Raw genomic sequence first — 24739 nt, forward strand, 5'->3', positions numbered from 1 at the left:
GTTGGATTAACAGCCCCGAAGTAAAAATTATGATAAGGAAAACCACATTTGGAAGTATGCACTCTTAAGCAGTTAATTAAAAACACTGAAAAGTGTGGTGACAGAATTCCATGACTGAGGAAAAACTGTAAGAAACAAAACAGAAGTGCAAATATGCTACTCACTGCAATAACAGGGTAACATATTTGTTGTCCGCTGAAAATTAAACCACTAAAAAACTCGTGAAGCAAGTAGACACATTACTGAAAATGAAGTGTTACCAATGGTACAATTGCTAAATGAAATATAAACACTAGTGAATCTTGTAGTGAACAATAGCATGTTTAATTGCTTCTGAAACAAAAAGAAGAATGGCTTTTAGTACAGTATTCTCAAGGGCCTCGGAGTTGACTAAGCATTTGCACTAGAGTCTTTTTCTTGTAAATGCTTTGGTTTGTGCACCTGGATAGAATCTTCTTGTCTTATAATTGGATTCCAAACTCCCCAATCCTTGGGGACATGGAAGAGATAGGTGTAGAATATCACCTTATCTAACAGTGTTTATTTGATGGCTCCTTTCTCCAATATACAGACCACTTGCTTAGTAGAACATGCATTTTCTGTGGTTTGAAATCGTAGGACTCATAGGTGACAGGTCAGTCATTGGTGGAAGTATTGTAACCATGAAAAGGGAGATTATAACTCTCTTGAAACACTTTGAGGACCCAAGCTTCTGAGCCAGTATCTTCCAAAGCCAACCAAAGCCTATAATGACAGGTTCCCAGAATAAAGGGTAAGTATGGACTGCAAGGTTTTGTTTTATGCCGGTCAGAGGAGAGGTCTGAAGTGTTTGGAGGTTGTTGTCAAGGAGGTTAAAGATCGTTGCAGATGCCATCGATAGAGTGTTGTCAAGGAGGTTAAGTATCATTGCAGATACCATCAGTAGAGAGTGATGATCTTGTCATCCCATCATGAAAACATAAATCAGGTGTTACATACAAACTTTGGAGATGAGAATAGGTTTTTTACATGTATAGAACTATTTTGAAAATTAGTCTAACCTGATTTATTCCTTACAATTCAAATGGAAAATATGGTAGTACTAGGTTTTCAGTTCTCTAGTAAAACCAATTAAATTGTTTACTTCCATTTTTCTAATTCTTTTTACTGAAGATATTATACACATGTGCTTTAGGACCAGAATGCAATTTAACATAGGAGAATTCTTTTCATATTTATCCAGAACCCTTTTAAAAATGTAGGAGAGCTCAAGTTTATGTCATGTATTTCCTGTTTTCATTTTGAGAATACGAATTTTAGATTTCAGGAGACAATGAACCACATTTGGACAAAATTGACTTCTATTTAAGATTTTTGTTGCACAAAAAAATATTGCAAATGCCAAACTCCACTGAATCCTGTGAAAAAATTTTTGTGTGTTTGAGACTAGTGGCATATTTTGAAATGCTTATAGCATTGGAACAGGTCTATATTTTCTGCTACCTTGTTTTTCTCTTTAAAGGCAGTTGTGTCGTGCAGTAGGAAGAAATTTCAGTTTACAGTACAAGGAGATGCCATTCATCTCTTATCGTGGATTCTAAACTCGATGCACCTTGGCCTGAAAACAAAAAAAGGGAAGAGTACAATCCTCTATAGATGTTTCAGAGGCACCATGAATATATTTTCCCAGAAGGTGATTATATCTTAGTGTTGTGCAGTGTGATAAAACTAAGCAGTATGCTAAGAAGTGATTCTTGCTTGAATTAATCAGGAAGTTATTTTACTTAGTATCAATATTAATTTACTAATTGCATTTCCAAACAGGTTCATATGATAAAACGTAAAGTACTTTGTAAAATGTTTTTTATTTTGCTATCAGTATTAGGATAGTCATTCTAGGTAAGTCAGTCATCTACCCATATACATCAAATCTTTGTTTTGCAGTAGGTTTCACCTGCTTTTTAAGTTATGTACAGGTATATACAAGGGGCACATTCAGTAAGTGCAACAAAATGTTTTTTTCGGCCAATTTTTGTTTGAGACATCCTTAACCATTCCCATGTCATTTCATGTATTTTCATTCATTTCTGATAGACAGCTGTAGTAAAATCAGCTATCAAAAGGGGGTATGTGACTGAGGTATGTTTCAAACAAAGCAGTGATAGACTTCCTTTTGGCAGAAAAAGAGACCGTCACAAATATTGACAGACGCTTGCAGAGTGTCTACAGCGACCTGGCAGTGAATAAAAGCACTGTGAATCATTGGGTAAAGTGTCTATCAGCAGAAGAAGAATGACAATGAAATCTGTATGATCTCCAGTGCCCTGGCTGGCTGCACACAACTGTGAAGTGTGCTGACACTAATTCGAGGTGATCAGGGAATCACAATCAAATAAGTCGCTGCTGAACTTGACATCTTAGTTGGTAGTGCTGATACAATTGTCGATAATTTAGGGTCATCAAAGGTTTATGCCTGCTGGGTTCCTCTGCAAGTTCTACCATTGCAGGTGTCACAGCTGTGTGTGGCCGGCGAAGTTCCTTGTCCTTCTTCTTCTGATGATAGACACTTTGCCCAATGTTTTAGTGTTTTTAGGAATGTCGCACATAAAATTAAAAATTTTTTTAATGAAAATTGGCCGAGAAAAAAAATTATATTGCATTACTTATTGAACGCCCTTGTACAAGTAAAAATTATAGTGACAGCCCTTGAGGTCTTTGCTCTGTACCTTATCCATTGCTTTGTTCATATATTTTTTCATGTAAAATATAAACTTGTTTCTTACAGCTGGCAGTAAATTTATAAGTTAACAAAAGCAGTTGAGAGATTTGAGAGGGATGTTATGAAACTTTTGTATGTTTTTTAGATTCTTCCAGTAGAAATAGATGAGAGAGAGCGAAGCAGATTGCTGGAGTCAGAAGAGTATTCTGAAAAAATGGAAGAGAGTCCTTTTCTTTTTCTTACTTGTGATCTTCCCCAGCCACCATTGTTCAAAGATGAGAAAAAGGAAAACATCATCCCACAGGTAATTTTGAAATTGTCTTGTTACTGGAGGTTCCCAAAAGGGGGTGAATGAGCTTTACGTAGCGCATTATTGTATGTGTGAATTCGTAAGGTGAAATGAAATTGTGGTTGTTGATTGCTTTTCAGTAATGTTGTAGGCAAAAAGTTAAAGGTGATAATCGAGGCCCAAACGACTAAACCACAAATTTTATTTCTTGATATATTTCCATTGCATTAATACACATGGGACATTTTATTATGATAATTAGAGTACTGTACACATGTAAATGAAATTGATGTCCTTTCTGCATTGTTTTTATATCCAATATGGGGCTTATTAATGAAAGTTACAGTAGCTCACCGAGATAACGGATTAAAGCGTCCGAGCCTACACCGCTATAAAAGAAACTCCAATACAGTACAGGCAGTCCCCGGTTTACGACGGGTCCGGCTTACGACGTTCCTAGGTTACGATGCTTTTCAAATATATTCATCAGAAATTATTTCCTGGTTTACGACGCATGTTCTGGGGTTACGACGCGTCGTACGCCAATCCGGCGGAAGAAATATGGCTCCAAAACAGCAGAATAATCAAAATTTGGAAGTTTTTTTGATGAAAAACTCAATAAAAATGTAGTTTACATAATTTTCAATATACCGAAAGCATTAAAAGTAAGGTTTTCTTAGGATTTTTTATGATTTTTGAAGATTTTTTGGTTTATGACAATTTTTGGTTTACGACGTGGCGTAAAAATGGAACTCCCGTCTTAAACCGGGGACTGCCTGTATATTGTTGTATATATATGTGAATGCATGTTTTTGCTATAAAGTACAGGTATATTTATACCTTGTACCCCTTAAACTACTGTAAAACTCTTATAACTACCTGTTTTAATAGTTCACTGCCTAATTTAATAGTTAAAGCAAAAATATACTATAAATTATCATACTAAAAAATTTAATATAATTTCAAACAAAAATACACCCCAAACCATCATCCCAAAGCACCCAAAGTCATCTTACATTACATTCCTACAACTGTTACTCTTCGTATATATACACCCCTAAAATGTTTTTAACAATAATTTACAAATTTTAAAATATTAATATTAATGTAAACACAGCAAAGTATCTATATAATACAAATTAAATAAATGTCTTACAGAAGTATGACAACTAATCAAGTTACCCCTGTGTACATAAGCATAGTCGTTTTCTGTCATAGTTTTTATATCCAACATGGGGCTCATTAATGAAAGGTACAGTAGCTCACCGAGATAATGGATTAAAGCGTCCGAGCCTACACCGCATAGTCGTTTTCTGTCATAGTACCGTTCCGTTTCTTTTTCGCTATAAAGTGTATATTTATATAAACAAACAGTACCCATTAAGTAAGATAAAAGCCTTATTATTAATATAAACTGCAGGAGAGTAAAATCTTTAGTATTATTTTTAGAATTGAAAGCATTGTAAATTAATAAAGAAATAGTAATAGTACAGTATAAGATTTTACCTAGCTGTACATTAAACATGGAAAAAATTTTTAGTAAAATAATAAAGATGAATGAAATTGGCTTAGGCTCGATTGAGAGGTGAAAACCCTCAAATCAGTATTTCCATTTCCCACCAATACATCCGGAAGTACGATATGCCATGGTCTGTTATCTGTGTGAGCTGCTGTATATGTATTATAAGGAAAGATCTAAGATTGCAGAATTTCAATAATGATGATTTAGTTCACTTGAAAGAATTGTAGTAAGATTATGGAAGCTTGTCTCCCAAATAGTGCATCATTCCATGTCCTATCATCAAGTGCCTGTTACCATTTTATGTGGGAACCAAGTGTGGTAAGAGTGCAAAATCGTTTATTGTAGAATCATTGGTTGATAAATATTTGAGCTCATGAAATTCTTCCTTCTCTTCATCCTTTTCCTATTGCTTAGTTTCCTATTCTTCATATTTGCACTAAAAAACTTCAAATGTCTTTCTCTCAGTTTTAATCATAAATTCAGTAGTAGCTGTCATATAGTGGCTAAAGTTAATATACTGCTGTAGAGAAGAAAAAGATTTTTTTCAATTAGGTTTTTCATGTACTGGGATTTCTTGAAAAAGTAATGTTGGTTAAGCATAGAGAAACAAAACAAGGAATATTTCTGAATTCCTTTCTTTGTGTTTCTCTGACATTACTTTAGATAATGCTAGATTCTTTTGTTATTAATTAAGTAGAATCATTTCAGGCATATGCTATTATAATATATTCTGTCGTGAAAGGCACATTCCAGACTACATGAAACTTTCTTCTTTTCTTCCCCATGCACTGCATGAGAAACTTTCATTGACTCAGTAGGATCCTTAGTAAATAGAAGTTGGCTCAGTAGGATCCTTCATTATTAGAAACTTGCTCAGTAGATGTATCGCATAAGAAGATTAATCGATTTGATTACGATATCCTTTTGGCTATGTGAAGTAATTAGACGAGCATACAGTACTTCTTCAAATGCAGATGCCAAGACAGTGCATGCAAGATCTTATGATGTTAGGGGCTTTGGCCCTTCCATCGCTTTCAGTTCAAAGGGTATTGAAGGCCGGTACATGGGTTCGTCAAACGATCATCACCTCCTCCTACCTACGGGACGTTGCCCATAGGTCCTTGGACATTTTTTTCTTGGGTCTGGTGGTGGCTACTCAACAACTTGTGTAGCTCATCCAGTGCCCCTAGTGGGACCAGTTGTATCTTGCCTAAGATGTTGATTGTGAAAGTGAGACTGAATGGGGTTGCTGGCCTTCTTCCTTTCTCTTTCTTCTCTTCCTTTGGGTAGGGGAGTGAATTGAGTCACCATTTGTTGGAACTGGCTAGATACAGGTGAGTGAGCTCCCATTCTATTTTCTGTATGATAGTTCCTACACTATGATAGTTCCTACACAATATAAATTCTAGAAAGCAGAAGCAAGTCCTACCTTCTTTCTTACAAGGGGAGAGAGGAATTGACAATAGAACAAGGTCGATAGCTACCATTAGCTTTGTTGTCGCCAACAATTACAGGTTCCTTTCCTTTCTTCCTAGACACAATGTAGACTGGAGTTCCCATTGTGTCAAAGCCCGGATGTCTGGCTGTTGAGTAATCTTTCACTTAACAGATTAGAGGCATATGATGCCTTCCTATGCTCTAACAATTGACCAAGAAGTGAGCCCAGGTGAGCCGAACCACCAGTCAGTTCTAAAGCTTACTTTATCCTTCCACCAAAAGTAAGTGTCCCCACCTGTAAAGACCGAGGGTTTGTTGCGTGTATGAACAAATGACAAATTTTTTATTAATTTTTATTTTCATAACTTACAAACCTGAGGTCTTTACGTAAGTGGCCCACTTCAAGCCACCCCTCATACAGTTACCTGGGCTGGCAGATAACTAATGCATCTCGGTGTATGCGAAGGGGAGAGAGATCAGGCTCCGCCTACTCTCTCTCCTCATTGGCTAACGCTCTCTTACCACCAACCTTGTTCGATTTTTAAACCAGATCCATCTTGCACTTTGAGATTTTCCCCATACATAAAGACCTCAGGTTTGCAAGTTATGAAAAATACAAATTGATTATAAATTGATTAAAAATTTGTCATTTTTCAAGGAAACCCATATTTTGATCATCCTTAGCACTCAAATTGACAGGAGCTGATAATGCTATTTTTTGTAAAGGCTTTAATTTTTTATGTATAACTTTGTGTAGCGTTAGGTAAGTTTTAAAAATATGCAGTGATCTTTGATGTTCTAGCAGGAAAATGAAAGCTTTTCACCGTGCACAAGGCTCAGTTTAGTTATATACACTATTGAGTAAATGAATTTAGTCTTTGGTCTGAAGTAGAGGCCTACTTGAAACAATATGTATGTCAGAGTTTTCTTGAAAATTTTCCTATTTTATATTTATCAACTTTATTACATTATGTTTGAAGCATGTACATGCTATATAGAAGAAATGACTTCACTTCCAACATGCTTCTTAATAAATATGAATTTTTTTAGGTATTTTAACAAATATTTTTGTTTTTAGGTCAGTTTGTATGTCCTGTTAAGTAAGTTTGATGGGAAGCAAGGCAAAGAATATCAGACTTATAAGGAAAACATACTCAAACGGTTCCAGTTAACAAGATTGCCACCTTACCTTATATTATATCACAAGGTAAGTGAAGTATTTTTTTATTTTTCCTTAGTGGTGGATATTCTGTATTTGCTTCTCCATTTATAATTTGCATTACTGCATTCAAGAGACAAGCATCTTTATTTTACACAAGTTTATAATACCTCAAAGGCACTGGTGAGTTGAGTACTGATTTTGTTAACTCTGGAACAGAGCAGTCTACATTATGCCAGTTCAAGTATCTATCTGTCAATCTTATAGCTAAGTAATTACTTTTAAGTGTACAGTAAACCCCCCGTATTCGCGTTCTCATGGTTTGTGGACTCATGCATTCGCGGGTTTCTCTGTGGAACATATCTAGCCATCATTCGCGGAAAATTCGCCCATTCACGGTATTTTTCATTGAGAAATATTCACTAATTACTGTATTTTCATATAATTTTCATGAATAAATGCACTTTTGTGATAAAACTATTAAAATACTCAGGTATAAGCATTTTTACAGGGTTTTTCTTGGTTTAAGCTATCAAAATGGGCATTTCTAAGTGTTTTTAGAGGGCTTTTAAGCATTCTTGGATTTGACCTATTCTCTGGGGGGTGTGGGACGCATCTCCCGTGAATACGGGGGGTTCACTGTATTGTTTGGACAGTGTAATATTATCATCCTTTCATTATTCATGAAAATTTATTAATTTTTAATTTTGTTGTGATTTATACTATGTATGAATATATATTACACGTATAAATATGCAGGCAGTCCCCGGTTATCGGCGGGGTTCCGTTCTGACGGCGTGACAATAACCAAAAATCGCCATTATGATTTTCGGTTATCGGTGCCTTTGTTAGGTATGTATCAGTGCCAATACCCAATTATCGGCGCCAGTAAGCAGAAATCGGTGATTTTCGGTGCCAAAAATTGCAGATTTTCGTAGATAGACAACCCCCATAAAACTAGATCGCCAATAACCCAGCCCGCCGATAACCAGGGACTGCCTGTGTTACATGTACTGTATGTAATTTTTCATTACAATGTGCGAGTGCTCTGCTTACCTTTGGGTTTCTCTTTATCCAGAGGAGGCCCCAGCTGATGCTTCTTCGGATGAGGCTTCTGTTTCCTTTGTACCTCCACAAGGGTAGGAAGTGCAAGACAGTTGTTTTGACTCCTACTATATTTTCTCCTGCATCCATGCTACTTTTTCCTTGGTGTCTGGCTTAGTGCCACTGGCTTGTCTTCCAGCTTCGCCACATCCTCTGTCATTGTCACTTGTAACTTACTATGGTGGACTGATTGAAGAAGAGGGTATTTTCATTTCACAATCATTTCTTGACCTGTTTGTTCATATTTTCAGCATCTGAGGCATTTTTTTCATTGTGCACCGTAACTTTGACCATTGCTACATTGGGAATCTTTGATTCCAGCTCTGTCCTGGTGTCTTCTGTTAGCTTTTGTCTTCTCCAGCTGGTCACAGTCCTTATTTGGAAGACATTCTTCTTGTCAAATCATCTACATCAGCAATTTGAGTTGAAGCCAAGAACCATTATTTTTATTATTCAGAAAATGAAACCTCTTCATATGGAATAACCCCACAGAGGCCACTGACTTGAAATTCAGTCTTCCAAAGAATGTGGTGTTCATTAGGAAGAAGTAAGACAAGGTAAAGGGAAATATGTAAAGAAGAGACCCACTTCGTAACAAAGAGAAAAAAAATGAATTAACAAATAGGTAAAAATGTATTAAAATGTAAGGAGAATAGTATTAGGGTAGTAATATATTGCACCTTCGCTCGAACTTCTGGAGTACCAATTGCACGACTTCCTCTGGGAGGCTGTTCCACAGTCCAACACTGTGAGGAATAAAGGACCTCTGGAACTGAGAAGTTCAACAGCGAGGCACATTTACTGCATATTGGTGCTGCTTTTCAGTGAATCTAGTTGCTCTTGGCAGATAAAGGGGATCAGGGATCAATCGTGAATGTGAAAGAGCTCTGTTGAAATACAACTTATGAAAAAGTGACAAACAAGAGACCATCTGTCAGTGGTCCAAGTCATAACTACTACTATTAGGAAACAGAAACCTACCACCACGAACCACTCTGTCTAAAAGAGATAAATCTCTGGCAAAAGCAGGCATCCACACCGGAGAACAGTATTCTAGTAAAGGGAGTGCAGATGATCTAAAACAGGTTGCATTGATTTTATCACTTTTAAATATATGAGACCTTACGAACATTATCTAACTTTTGTGTGGCATTTGCTGAAACTTTCATTAGATGTTTCACAAAAGTGAGATGTGAGTCAAAGGTTGCTTGTTCAGCAAAGTTCCATCTACCTGAAGGGGAGGATGGGGTGGGAAATTGTATGAGATCTGCCAATCAATAGTGTTTTTGTTTTAGTGGAGTTCAACCTCATACCCCACCGACTACACCATTCCCTGGTCTGATCCATGTCCCGATTAAGGCTGAGGGCAACTTCATTTCTCAAAAGTGGCGACTTTATTACACTTACAAGTGTTGCATCATCAGCATACTGAACAATCTTGTTTTCCAGGCCAGCAGCCATGTCACTTGTATACACTAAAAATAACAGTGGACCAAGTACACTGCCCTGTGTAACTCTCAGTCACAATAGGTCTTGGTTCACTAAAGATCCCATCCACAGCAACTCTCTGCTGCCTACCTGTAAGGAAATCTTGAAGTAATCCTAAAACATATCCACCCATTCCAAGATTTTGAAGTTTATAAATAAGTGCCTTGTGATTTACTAAATCAAAAGCAGTGTTAAAGTCGATCTGAATTACTCAAAATCCTTATCAAGGTTCCCTTGCAAATAGCATGTCAAGTCTAAAAGAGCATCGCAGGCACCTAGCTGCTTCCTATATGCATATTGACTATCAGCTAACAATCCTTTAGATTCAACATATTTATATAGTGGCTTAAATATACAAGTAGTTTATTCCCAATAGAAACATTATGTGAAACTCAAAAATATACAGCATACAAAAGAACCGTAATTTCCATATACAGTATACTTGTGTGTCATCCAAACTCATACAGTACCATGCTATCAAAATTTCGTCCAAAAACACGATCTCATCATATACATCGTGTATAGTGCGATATGTATTTTCAGTATATTACTCTAGGTTAGGTTTTCTATGCTTGTCTCAGTTTTGGTAGATACCACTGATAATGCATAGGCTATTATATCTTGAGTTAGCTTTTAACTAAGAAATAGGCTTAGAAGCAAAAGTTCATTAGGTTGAATGGGAATCTTTATACATTAAATCAAGCTTACCATCCTTGTGACCAGTCTAAGAATTCATTACTGTATCTTATAATTAACAGCCACTTACTACTGCATGTAAGACATTGGCATAAACAACAGCAAGTACTGACATAAACAATCAAATCGAGAAACAACTGTTTGCGGATGTCAGTTACCATAACTAGCATGTTTATTAAGAGTTTGCATTGCAGTTGTTGACTCCTTAAAAATATGCTAATTTTCAATGATGACTTCCACAAATAAAAATAAAATAAATCTTTATTTAGCCATTCATGCAATGGAGAGAAAAGTGTCATGAAAGTATGCCACTAAATTTATAAGGTTGTTGCTGTGGCCAAAGAAACAAATAATGAGCAGGCCACAAAATGGTTTGGAAGAGGCAAAAGCAATAGCCAATACTGGCAAAATCACACCTTAACTTCATTTAATTGCATTTATAAATAAAGTAAGTTGCATTTTGAAACCCAGCTTTGATAATTTACGAAAAAAAAACAGATCTCCGAAATGCGTTTCATTGAGCAACTAATTGCTGTAATGATGTCAGTGAAATGCAGTCAGCTGATGATTTTAGGAATGTAAACATTATCAGAATGCAAATGTCGCATGAACGCTATGTTCATAAATTATAATACGATAGTAATATGACAGTAATGCATGAAATATAACTGCATACCGTATGTAAAACGATTTTTGTCTAAATGATCATTCTTGGTACAGTACAACTGTTATTTGAATTTTGCAATCTTTCTGTTTAACAGCCTTGACAGGGTCAGGTCTCTCTCTCTCTCTCTCTCTCTCTCTCTCTCTCTCTCTCTCTCTCTCTCTCTCTCTCTCTCTCTCTCTCTCTCTCATGCGCAGGTTTAAAGAAACAAACTCACTCTCATGCGCAGGTTTAAAGAAACAAAAGCAGCAGATTTTTAGGTTTTTGCTGAAAATGAAAGCCAGAAATGTTTGAAGTACCAAAAAACGTTGAAAAGTGACAGGAGATCAGAACTCAACAATGTGCTGTTAAAATGGTTTAAGCTATGATGAATTGAAGATGTAAGCATCTCCAGGGAGATACTTATGGAGCAGGCCAGAATTTTCATAAGGAACTAAACCTAACAAATGAAAGTGATCATCCATGAGCTCTGTTTTATTTCTGATAATACAGCAATATGTATGTGGAATGAGCTGGCAAGGCTTTGTTTACATATGGGTTAGGTCAGACTGTATTATTATTATTAATAAGTGCCCTGAACTGTATTTGATAGGTGTACATTATTTTTATTTTTTATAAGACTTCAGTGTACAACTGCAGCGTTAGATACAGCATTACAATTTAAAAGAATGTGCATTCTTTAGTGTAACTTGCTTTGTTTTTGTATTTGCTGCCACATATGGATTAAATTGTGATGTATGTATTGTTTGAAATACTTTTGTCTTCTATTGAATGATCCATCTGTATTAGTTGGAGGCTGTATGTATGTATGTTGATTGTTAGTTTAAAGTGTGAAGTCTTAGTTGAGCTTAATTTTATGTCCTTTTTCTATTTCAGCGGTTTACCAAGAACACCTTTTTTATAGAAAAAAATCCTACAATTGTCAATTTCCCAGTGAAAAACATTGACCTCTCAGAATACTTGACTGAAGATGTAAGTAACATTATGTTTGTAAGTCAGACATGAATTCTATGATTGAAATTATTGTCATTTCTGTATGTGTGTGAAAGAAAGCTTACTGACTTCAGTGTTGATTTCCAGTCAGATATTTAACAGAATCTTTGTTTGTTTAAGCAGTTTAATATGAGAAATAATTATCTTTCACAGTTTCTGTCTTTACTTGTTGTTACCTTTTGGTTTTGTAGAGTTATGCCAGCAGTTGATTTGAATGCACTTCAAGTGCAAGCTTAATTTTTTCCTATGAAAATACAAATCTTTTACAACAGGAGATATCCTTCAACATGAACTTGGATGATTGTTGAACTTGGTAACAAGGTAGTTTACTGGTGGGAAAGGTGGGTGTGGGAGTACCTCTTATTAACCTACCAACACTTGCCACTTTTTCTTCAGCCATCATACAGTGTGGTCAGGCTTCTCGTCTCTCTGTGTGTGGTCCTTGGACTGGATGAGTTGCTGACACTCTTGTTTCTTTGCATTTGCTTTTCTTTTTTATCTATGCTTTATATTGCTACTATAATTTAGTATAGTATAATTCATCTGCATATTCTTGTTACTTATGGCCCCTCTTTGTTCACATAAGCATACATTCAGTTGCATTACAAATAACTTATTCAGTAGTTGTGGCATTGATTAATAGAAGTTACTCTCCTTACTGGAAGCTCAGTGCATTTTAACTTGATTTGGTTAAAGTTTGATTTACTCTGGCTGCTCCTTGACATAGTTTCTTGAATTTCAGTCATCACATTTTTATTCACTGCCTAAGTTATATAATTTGAGAGTTAGTGTTACTTTTTATTCACTTATTTCTTTCATGAGGGTTGTGTGAGAATTGCTTTTGCAATTTTAGTAGCAATTAGCACTGGTGGTGTTGCTCAGTAATGAATATCTTGGGGATTTTCACATACCAAACAGAAGTTAAAATTTAACTTACCGTATTTGATGGCTTATAAGACGCATGTCTGCATAGGACTCACCCCAATTTCAGCAGGACATTAAGGGAAAAAAAATAAGGTTTCCTAGCCTATGCTCATATGATTTTGGTAAGTAAAAACTGTAGTATTAGGTTATCATATGCATATTGTTTCTTACCAACAGAATCAACAAAAACATTAATAAAGAAGTTATTTACCATATTTATATTTATCAAAATGTGTATTATACAATCAGCCATTTACTACGATCGAATTTTTCGTCTGCTGCTGAAAGCTACCTCATAGGTTTACCAATAGATTGCAACACATTCATTTGTAAACATTGTTTCTTACCGGCAGAATCAACAAAAACATTAATAAAGATGTAACCTACGGTAATATATGTTATATATATCCATTATATATTATAAAAGTATGCAATCAAGGGGTAAAATCCAATAAATAAAAATGTTTCCTATGTAACGGCTCGAGTCTCGTGAGCAACTGAACAAAGCCATGTTATTATTCTTAAAAGAGAATGCTAGCACGAGTTACAAAGTATCAACTCAACGAAGCCTTGTTATTATGCCTAAAGAGAATGTTAGCAGGAATTGCCAACTACCAACTGAACGAAGCCTTGTTATCCATAAAGCTCTCGAGATAATCACCAATAGGTGGCAGCACACGTACTGTAAGTCTGTAGATTTGGAATGCGGCGATCCGCTGTAGACGACGATAATGATATTAACACATTTTAATGAAAATATCCATAATAACAACGTAGATATTGATTATAATACTAGCAGTAGTAATTGCGGTGATGGTAAAGGTGATAATGATAAATAATTATAATAAACTTTGTTTTTTAATAGGTTATTAGGATAACACCGAATGTTATGCTAGGCTACAACATCTACGTGACGTTTCATGTATAATTTCGGCCAAAATTCTTAAATTTTGAGCCTACATTATGTACATAGGACGCAGGGGGATTTTTTAGGCCATTTTTTTTGTTAAAAAAGTGCGTCTTATACGCCGTCAAATACGGTACCTTTGATATCATCTTGAGGTTTGCCAAGCAAGTCTTTCTGAACTTGCCAAGAACAGATGTTGTAGGTTTCTCTGAAATCAAAGGTATTTTTCATTGCCTTTGAAGCAGTTTGTAGCATTGCTAAAATTGTATCCCTCAAGCAAGTTTTTTGATTGACACATTCTTCCTTGCAGTAAACAATATCACAAATTAGTTGCCAAATAGAATTAAACATAGTTTGTATTTGGATAACTTTGCCATATTCTAAACTCTCACACATATGACATGCCCATCATATTTGTGACATTGTCATTAAGAAAGAATAGCCACTGTCTTGTAGAAAAAAAATTCCAAAAACTGTAATTTTTTGTTAAGGTATCAGATGGAAGTAGAATTATGATGAGGAACTAAAAATGAGAAATCTTACACCTCTCAGCCAAACTGTAGTGTTTAGGTGTAATCTTTTTAGTGCTTTAGAAAGCACACATTGTATTCATAAACATCAAAAGCTAAATGATTTAAATGTGATACAAAATCTTATTACTGGGTGAGCTTACAGATCAGCCATGACATCATACAAAGCAACAGTTATATCTGATTTATGTTGTGGAAGCTAGATATATGATTCAGCCTCAGACTCGGCTTTAAAAATTTTAGATCCATTTCACAATGAAAGACTGAGTCTTCACTGGAGTAGTTACTATGACCTACTAACAATACAGATTGTTATGTATATTCAAGCAAGTAATTTACCAACTTAAAAAGGTTTTCAGCTAGACTGTGTTATAAGCAGTGGTCAAGGTACTGTATTTTTCTGATGCTGCTGTCCCTTAGGTTGGTCATTTTTCTTTTTGGTATAACTGCTGTTTCCTCCTGATTCTTCTGCAGTTCTGCTGCCTTTTCTTCACTCATAGCTACTGAAGCTCCAGTGTCTGCACTCTACATACCACTTTTGTTGCTACTTTCATAACGCTGTTGCCAAAGTGTCTTCTAGTACTGTTTCTGCTTCTCACCTGACACGGATTTCCCACCATTGCAGAGGTTCTGGCAGAAGGTTTCAGCAGCTTCAGGTTGTATTGATTTTGTGTAATGCTAGCATACTAGTGCTAGTAAAAGGTTTTATCAAGTGCACAATCATCATCACTCTCTCTGCCTGGATATTGTTGCAGGAAATAAGCCAGGAGGGAAAGGAATCTTTAAAAAAGAACCCTGATTTGTTACTCCTTGTGCTGTTGTCTTGTCAGAATTACTAAGACACAGAAACATTTGTATCAGAGAGAACCACTTTTAAGATGTTTATAGTCCAGAGGGGAATGACAGAAGAGTGACTAAGATTGAGACCCAATGGAAGGATATTCTAGTGATGGAAAAGTTTTGAAGGAGAGTAATAATGATTATGGGGCCATCAAGACCCCCATTAGACTGATGAGTCCAAGTCACTGGTGACTTTCTAGCTTTGGTTGCAGATAGGGTTTGAAGTGACTTTCTAGCTTTGGTTGCAGATAGGGTTTGAAGAACCAACTTCAGACTGGAATGAAGGCCAGTTTATAGCTGATTATTAAGGTTATGCTAATGGTGGGGGATCTTAAACATCATAATGATGTACAGTATTATCAGGATTGAAGCCTATCATTGTGTCAACACTGATAATGTAAAGTGGACTTAGACTGAGATTAATAGTAAGGTAGCAGTATCGAGTATCTGGACTGACATGGTCATACAGTACAGAAAGTAAGAAGTCAATTTGACAAGTCTTTAGGAAGAACACATTCAGGGAGCCTCTTGCATCACCTTGGGTTTTGATGAGGACAAGGACAGCAATGTTGAGGATATCCTTCAATGCCCCCAATGAGTTAGTAACACATTTCTGGCAAGTCCAGTAGGTTACTATCACATACCAGTAATACATTTTTCAGTTGTGCAGTTTAAGCTGAAATATGTAAATATAGCAGATAATGCATTACATAATTTTCATATTTCATCTATTCTGCTTCTCTTTAGGTCAAGAAGAAGCATCCAGAGCCAATTTACGATCTTGTGGCCAATATTGTGCATGATGGAGAACCTGACACTGGGACATACAGGTGTCACATTCTTCACAGGGTAGGTAATCCAGTTCTAGTATATTTGTAGTTTGCCACTTTTTGGCGAATAGTAATAGATATAATTATGACTTATTAATGTAAGGTATCTTATCCAGTGTGTTCAGAGAACTATTTTTTTTTATAGAAAGTTAAAAGTTAAAAATTGTTCAAATTGTGCACAGGATTAATAGAGCTTGATTTGAAAATATGTAATGTATTGCATATCACAGTGACTCACTTGCATTTTTACTCATTTTACTCAGAATAGCGATATTCAGTATTTTATTTTTTAAGTTAGTTAAACAGGACAACTGGGTCACATCTTGAGATTCATGATTAGCTGAAATAGTAAATATGCAGTTATTATTATCATCAGCCAGCCTTTCCTGGGTTTTACAACCTCGCTTCCAAGTTTCAATCTAATCATCATATAGCCTCAGTCCTATAACTGTCGTTATACTTACTGAAAATTGTACATAATAATAATAATTACGTAAGAGGTGTAGTATGACATTATTTTTATGCCAGATCATTGTGAAAATCAAGATCCATCTGTATAGGTTATGTAACCTTTCTCAAGTACTATTTATCAATCAATTTCAGATGCATATTGACTGATAGAATGTTCTTTAAATTGAGCTTCATAGTGTTGCAGAAATTGTATGGAAGAAATTATACCACTGTTAGTTGAAGAAATATTTGTTTTTTAAAATGTTATAGTTTTCCTATTCTTTTCATCTTCCCTTTCTTCCCATTAAAGGGAACAGGAAACTGGTATGAGCTGCAGGATCTTCATTGGAAAGAAATTGAACCTCAAATGTTGACATTAACTGAGTCATACATTCAGGTAAATTATTGTGTATTTTTTCAAGCAATTATTTTGAGTAATTTTTCTGTGATAATTGGATGATACTCAGGTCTTTTAATTCTGTAAAATACTTTCTAAAATCAAAATGAATTTTTTTTCATACAAACCCATTACTTCGAATCTAGGCTTATTATGTGGTGCAAAACCCATATGCCAAGTGTTAATGAAATAAAAAGAAGGAAGTCTACTGCTGCAGATTGTGAACATGTGCACCTGTAGGTCTTCCTCATTTCAGTGGCTACATGTCATAGTCTCATGTATCTGCAGTTTAACCCGAGAACTGCTACAAGCCTCTTGAGCGGCTGTATGGGTGGCTGCTATAAGCCTCTTCAGAGCGCCATTTTTTATCTCTTCTCACAAGTTCCCTCTTGACGTTATTTAACTTGTGTTATTTTTTCATGGCAAAACTATTTGTATGGTAGAAGTTTTAATGTTTAGAACTTTATTTTAACACATACAACTTACCTGTTAGTTACATATAGCTTTAGTCTTTGACGTCACGGCAAAATTTCAAAAACGCAGGGCAGCGCCAGTCCGAATATCGGGTGATCGCCCTTACCTGCCCTCTGTCGGGGTACTAGGAACTATTCAACATGCTTCAGAATAATTTTGCCGTCACGCCGGCGACATTGTTGTCGGTACTCGGCGAAATTTCATTGTATCTGCCTACATCGAGCTGTTTTCACTTGGTGAAGTACTCTTTGTTGGTTTGCGGCTTTGCCAGTTATTTTTGTCACCTATTTAGTCAGGTTTTCTGATAATTATGTCAGATTCTGGGTCTTATACCTTTAGGGTATGCAGCAAAGGCTGTAAGACGAGGTTGGTCAAGGCTAGTCTTGATCCTCATTCAATTTGTGTGGCTTGTAGAGGTCAGGAATGTTCATATGAGAGGAAGTGTGATGAATGTGTCAGTATGACTGAAAAGATTGGAAGGCTCTATCTAAGTATGTAAAGAAGCTTGAGAAAGATAGAGCCAGAAAGCTTTAGCTAGAAGTTCTTCTTCTCTCTCTCAGAAACCGAATCTCCCTTAGCTATGCAGGAAACTTCTATTAATATCCCGTGGCTACTAATATTCCTATTCCTGACTCTGATATCCCTGAACCCGTTACCGTGTCTGAGTATCAAGTCCAGATGGACGCCAGATTTAACCTTATTGTGGGCGCCATGGAGGATATTGGCGTTAATGTGAAATCCCTTCATGAGCGTATGGATTCTTTCCAAGATATTGTGAATAATTTAAGTGCAGTGCAAAGTGTTAGTGTGGTGGAGGAGGTGGTTGCTCGGCCTACTTGAAGGAGAGGTTCCTTTTATAGCGAGTTCTCCTAGACCTAAGCCTCTGTCAAGCTCCCCTGCTCCTGGGAGAAGACATGCTGAAAGTCCAAGGGAGGCGAGTGGGGTCTGCTCACGAGCAGCCGCCCCCTCGAACAGTCCTGTTGTTTCCCAGGCTGTTTCAGGCGCCGTTGGAAAGGCGACTCAAGGAAGTGTCTTTCTTCAAGCTCCAGTGATTCGCCTCGACAGAGGCTGGAGATTTCCTGACGAGTCTAGACCATTGAAGAGGTCCAGGAATCTTTAGCCTTCAGCGGTTCAGAAGAAGCCATTTAAAACTTATCACAGCCTTCCTGTAGTTTTGGGAGAGTCCGGAGAGATTTTCGTCGTCAGAAGAGTCTTCTCCCAGGCGCAAGGCTCATGTGCGCAAGAGGTATAAGACTTCCCATTCGGTGTTGCCCAGCATTCCCGGTGTTTCTCCTTTGGTTTCACGTAAGCCTATTGTGGCTTCTGCGCCTCTTCCTCATCACGATCCTGGCTCTACTGATCATCGTTCCCCAGTTGGATCCTCGTCTACTCATGACTTTCTTGACGATGCACAAGAAAATTGGAAGCATTCTTGGCGGGCTCGGAAGGCCTGGTTCTTCTCCAGCAAAGCCTTCTGAAGTGTATTTGATGCCTCCTCCTTCGTCTCGAGCTCTCGGGCGCCCAGTCACCTCCTCCTCGATCTGTGTCTCTTGATCCTCCTTTGGTTCAGGCTCAGGATCAGGCTCGTGCGCCTAGTCAGGCTCAGGCGCTCCCTCAAGATTTAGCGCTCTCTCAGGCTCAAGCGCCTCAGGTAGCGCCAGGTGAGGCGCCATCCCAGGCTCCTTTTGTGGCGCCAGTTCAGGCTCCTCTTGTGGCGCCAGTTCAGGCTCCTCTTGTGGCGCCAGTTCAGGCTCCTCTTGTGGCGCCTACTCAGGCTCAGGCTCCTCCTCAAGCTCTTATTCAGGCTCCTACTCCTCCTTCACAAGTTGTGTATGTGCAAGCGGAAGGTTTTTCTCCTATTTCGTCTGAGGAAGAAGTTGTGGAAGAGTTTCCTGTAGACGAACCAGACTCCTCTCGCTCGGATTATAAGAAGCTTCTTCGCTTCTTTATTGATAATTTTCCTGAGGATTTTGCACCTGCGGCCCGGCTTCCCTCTCTCTCAGTGCACGCAAGAGACTGAAGCCTCCTACCTCTTCCTTTATGAAGTTAGTGCTTTCTATTTCAGCCAAAAAGGCATTAAAGAAAATGAACTCCTGGTTGGAAGACAAGCGTGATCAGGGGAAAACCACTTTCTGCTTCCTCCTTCCAAGCTTTCTACTAAGACGAAGGCTTGCTACGACACTGGGGAAGTTTTCTCTCTGGGAGCTTCTGCCTCCTCTCAGGAGACTTCTCCAGTCTCGTTGACTCTACTCGTCGTTCTGCGATGAACTCGGCTCGGATTTTCTTCTCTCCTTCAGAGTTGGACCACCTTTTGAAGAACGTTTTCAGAGTTTTGGAAGTCATCAGTTTTATGGACTGGACTATTGGCGCTTTGGGTAGGAAGGTAAAGTCTTTTGGTCTTTCGAGAAGCGCATTTCGATGATTTCTCTTCTGTTATGTCCTGCTTAGATAAAGGGATTACGTGACGGTGCGTCTGAGTTAGCCTCCATCTTCACGTTAGGAGTTCTTAAGAAGCGACAACTTTGGTGCTCTTTTTGTCGCCGTGGAGTTTCTAGGACTCAAAGATCGGCTCTTCTTTTCGCACCTCTGGATAAGAAGTACCTTTTCCCTCAAGAACTTGTGGCCGAAGTGTCGAAATCCCTTACTCAGAAGTCCACACAGGACCTTTTTGGCGCAATCCACTCGGAAACCAAAAGCTCTTCAACCTTCTCTGCCAGCGCAAACTCGTCCTCTAGTTAATCAAGATAGGCCCTTTCGTGGCAGGCCCCTCACCCGTACAGTATCTCGTTTCGGGGCAAAGCAAGATTTGTCTCCAAGACTATCAAACCCTCAATTAAAAAGTGATCTGCATGTCCTCCATGCACTAGTCGAGCCAGACTTCAGCAGTTCTGGCAAATTTGGGAGGAGATCGGAGCGGACCAGTGGACCACGTCCGTGCTAAAGGAAGGATATTCTATCCCCTTCCTCAAGAGGCCCCCTCTTGCAACAGAACCTTTAGCTTTGACAGCATATTCCAGCAACTTAGAAAAATGCTCGGTTCTGAGTGCGGAAGTAGACTCCATGCTTTTAAAAGAGAGCGATAGAGATCGTGGAAGAAGTCAACTCTCCAGGCTTTTACAACCGCCTTTTTCTTGTTCCAAAGGCCTCAGGCGGCTGGAGACCAGTCCTGGACGTGAGTTCTCTCAACCTTTTCGTGGAGAAAACCAGTTTCTCGATGGAGACGACGCAATCCGTCCTCAATTCTCTTCGTCCGGGGGATTGGATGGTCTCAATAGATCTGCAGGACGCTTACTTTCACATTCCGATCCATCCCGCGTCCAGGAAGTTTCTTCGCCGTTTTCCAGGAGAAGACTTATCAGTTCAGGACTCTGTGCTTCGGTCTGTCCACAGCCCTCAAGTATTCACAAGAGTTATGTCCACTGTTGCCAAAGCTCTTCATCTCAGAGGAATAAAGATCTCTCTCTATCTCGACGATTGGCTCCTTCGTTCCCAGTCTCAGTCTCAGTGCTTGGAGGATTTGAAAGTAACTCTCGACTTGACACAGAAGCTAGGACTTCTAATCAATTGGAAGAAGTCTCACCTATCTCCCTCACAATCCAGGATCTATTTAGGAATGAGACTGGAAACAGTTCCTTTTCTGGCTTTTCCGTCAGATCAAAGAATCTCGGACTGTCTCAAAAAGTCCAGAACTTTCTGGATATGGATACCTGTTCATAAAGGCTTGGATGAGCCTCCTGGGAACTCTGGCGTCAATAGAAAAGTTTGTCTCCCTGGGGAGACTTCACATGAGCCCCTTCAATTCTACCTCAGGGAGCAATGGAACAGGAAAACGCTTCCAGACTCCTTCTCCTTTCCAATCTCGGACCTTATCAAGGAAGATCTAAGGTGGTGGTTAGATCGAAGAAAATTAGAGAAAGGTCTCTCTCTATTTCCGTCGAACCCAACCACGAACTGTTTGCAGACTCGTCAGAAGTAGGATGGGGAGCGACGTTGGGTGTAAAAGAAATTTCAGGTTTGTGGAATGCGACAGAAAAGAATGGCACATCAACAAGGAGGAGTTGAAAGCAATCCACCTGAGTCTCGTACACTTCCTACCATTCGTACAGGGACAAACAGTTCTGGTTCATTCAGACAGCACCACAGCGTTGTCTTACATAAAAAAACAGGGGGGCACTCATTCTTACTCCCTCAGCGAGGTAGCAAGAGACCTCCTTTTGTGGGCAGAGAAGCACAAGATTCTGCTCCTAACAAGATTCATTCAGGGAGCCCTCAACGTGAGAGCGGACTCCTTGAGCAGGAAGCACCAGGTTCTGTCCACAGAGTGGATTTTGCACGAAGAAGTGTGCAAGTCGCTGTGGAGACTTTGGGGTCAACCTCTGGTAGACCTGTTCGCGACGAACAAGTCGAACAGGCTCCCAATCTTCTGCTCTCCTGTCCCGGACCAAGCAGCCTTCCAGACGGACGCAATGCTACTGAATTGGTCGGGTCTGGACCTTTACGCCTTCCCGCCGTTCAAGATGTTAGGTGCGGTGTTGAGGAAATTTCAGCACCACTCCAACACCAGGATGACGTTGATAGCCCCCTTCTGGCCTTCCAGGGATTGGTTCCCAGTTCTCATGGATCTCTTGATCGACTTCCCGAGGAGCCTTCCAAACAGAGTAGATTTACTCAGACAGCCCCACTTCAGGAGATTTCACGAAAACCTGTCAAGTCTGCGGCTAACTGCGTTCAGACTATCGAACGCGTCTACTCAGAAGCAAAGGATTTTCGAAGAAAGCGGCTCAATCCATCGCTAGAGCCAGAAGACCATCTTCGATCAAGGTCTATGAGTCCAAGTGGAATATGTTTCGTTCATGGTGCAAAGATCATGACATTTCCTCTTCCAGAACCTCGGTGACGCAGATTGCGGATTTTCTTTTGTTCCTCGGGAATAAGAACCTTTCTGTATCCACACTTAAAGGTTATCGTAGCATGCTGGCTACTGTTTTTCGTCACAGAGGTTTGGATATCTCTAATAACCAAGATATAACGGACCTTATTAAATCCTTCGGTACCTCTAAGAGGTCAGATGCTAAAGTTGTTTCGTGGAATCTTGATGTAGTCCTGAAGTGGCTTATGTCTGAGAAATTTGAACCTATGGATTCTGCTTCTTTAAGAGATCTTACGAGGAAAACCCTCTTTTAGTTTTGTTAGCTACAGCTAAGAGAATCAGTGAGATCCACGCCTTGGATAAGAGAGTAGGATTCTCTGCTTCAAAAGCAATTTGTTCTTTCAAACTGTTTTTATGGCCAAGAACGAGACCCCTTCGCACCCGTGGCCTCGCTCTTTTGAGATTCCGAGTCTGTCGGAATTGGTAGGTAAGGAGCAGGAGAGGTTCCTCTGCCCAGTCAGAGCCTTGAAATATTATTTGCGAAGGACTAAAGATATTAGGGTCCTTCAGATTCCTTATGGTGTTCGGTCAGGAACCCTCTTAGACCGATGTCCAAGAATGCCATGTCCTTTTTTATTAGAGATCTGATTTCTGAAGCTCACTCCAATATTTCAGAGAATGATTTGAAAATGTGTAAAGTGAAGGCTCACGAAGTGAGGGCTATCTCTACTTCTCTCGCTTATAAAAGGAACCTCTCCTTCAAGATATTGTGCAAGCAACCTACTGGAGATGTAAGTCTGTATTTGCTTTGCATTATCTCTCGCAAGTGCAGACAGTGTTTGATGAGTGCAGCACGTTAGGGCCCTTTGTTGTATCTGGCACGGTAATGGGTAAAGGGGTAAAGGAGGATTAACCTACCTTTACTTACTTGTTTTTTGGAGTGTGAAGGTTTTTACGGTTGTCTGTGAGGGTAAGTGTTGGATAGTTTTACCCCACAGTTGGTTTTGGTTTTTATGGTTATGCTTTTTCTTTGGTGTTGGGTGACCCCTTTTGTAATTCATGATGTTTGTGCTGCGCCTGAGCAGGGGCATACTTGTGGTATTGTCACGGCCATGTCCTAGGTGACTGATACCCAGCTTAAGCAATCTGCGACCAGGTCATTATACCCGCGGTTGCTCTAAGGATAGCAGGTTACTGAGGCAGTAACTGTGGAATCAGCTACCTTAGCAGGTGAGGAACTAAGAAATTTTCTACATTAATAACCTTAATGTTTCAAAAACTCTTTTTAGCTGTCATTGCCCCACCTCCTAAAGGTGTCAATCAGCTATATGTAACTAACAGGTAAGTTGTATGTGTTAAAATGACATTTTTATTCTAAAATAATGTTTAACACATACTTACCTGTTAGTTACATATCTAAAAGCCCACCCTCCTCCCCACGGGGACAGGTAGGCAAATTATTCTGAAGCATGTTGGAATAGTTCCTAGTACCCCGACAGAGGGCAGGTAAGGGCGATCACCCGATATTCGGACTGGCGCTGCCCATGCGTTTGAAATTTTGCCGTGACGTCAAAGACTAAAGCTATATGTAACTAACAGGTAAGTATGTGTTAAACATTATTTTAGAATAAAAATGTCATTTTACCTATATATATTATGTATAATATAACAATTTCCCCATAGATTCAAATCTAACTTTTTTGCAAAGGAAAAAAGTGAAAAGTAGTTCTTTTCAGTCAAAACTTGTCTTATATTAACCCTTAAACGCTTAATGGACGTACCATACGTCGACGAAAATTGTCTGTTGGATGTCAAGTGGACGTACCATACATCGACTAAAAATGCTTTTTTTAAATATTCGCGGAAAAATAATTATAGGCCTAGTTTGCGGAAGGTTTCAAATCACGCGCCTTGAGGGATGCTGGGAGTTCACGGATCAAGCTGTTGTTTTGTTTATAAGCGTCACCCAGACGCGCATGCGCGAATTCCCTCCTTCTCGCACCAGACAGCATCAGCGTCGGACCGTGCTAGAGCGATTTTTTGACGCATCCGCGTTCTGCAGAACTTTGGCGAGTGTTTGCGTATTTGTGCTGCAACAGGACGTTTGCAGAGATGTCTCAAAGCCGTCAGGACCGTGAAAGGCGCATACTGCCTGTCGGTAGTGAGCGTGTAAGACGAGTTTTAGACTGGGATGCTGGAGAAGGACCCAGCAGCCAAAGTGACCCAGCTTCTCAGCGCCGTGTTGTTCGCCCCACGTGTGACCGGCGACCAAGGACCACATCCCGTGCCTTTTCGACCCCTAGGAAGCATCGGGGTGTCCTGAGGGGCATCCGTAAATTTTGAAAAAACTTTTTTCCTTCGCTGAAAATCCTGGCATTTCTTGAGTCACCTTGTTGTAATTTTTTCGCCATTTGATATTATTCGTTACATAAATTGTTATACATCAAAATGTGCGCAATTTGATGTA

The 24739-nt window shown here is 38.8% G+C and overlaps 1 protein-coding gene across 1 annotated transcript in view; it reads left to right on the forward strand.

The window, feature by feature from the left end:
- Positions 1–24739, forward strand: part of Usp39 (ubiquitin specific protease 39) — a 79891-nt gene that overhangs the window by 36362 nt on the left and 18790 nt on the right. The window contains exons 7-12 of the mRNA XM_067104814.1: positions 1502–1672; positions 2844–3002; positions 7025–7153; positions 11934–12029; positions 15999–16100; positions 16842–16928. Of these exons, the coding sequence (XP_066960915.1) occupies positions 1502–1672; positions 2844–3002; positions 7025–7153; positions 11934–12029; positions 15999–16100; positions 16842–16928 (744 nt within the window). The remainder of the gene's footprint in view (positions 1–1501; positions 1673–2843; positions 3003–7024; positions 7154–11933; positions 12030–15998; positions 16101–16841; positions 16929–24739) is intronic.

Source organism: Macrobrachium rosenbergii, chromosome 6 (assembly GCF_040412425.1).
Source record: "Macrobrachium rosenbergii isolate ZJJX-2024 chromosome 6, ASM4041242v1, whole genome shotgun sequence".
Classification (NCBI taxonomy): Eukaryota; Metazoa; Arthropoda; class Malacostraca; order Decapoda; family Palaemonidae; genus Macrobrachium; species Macrobrachium rosenbergii.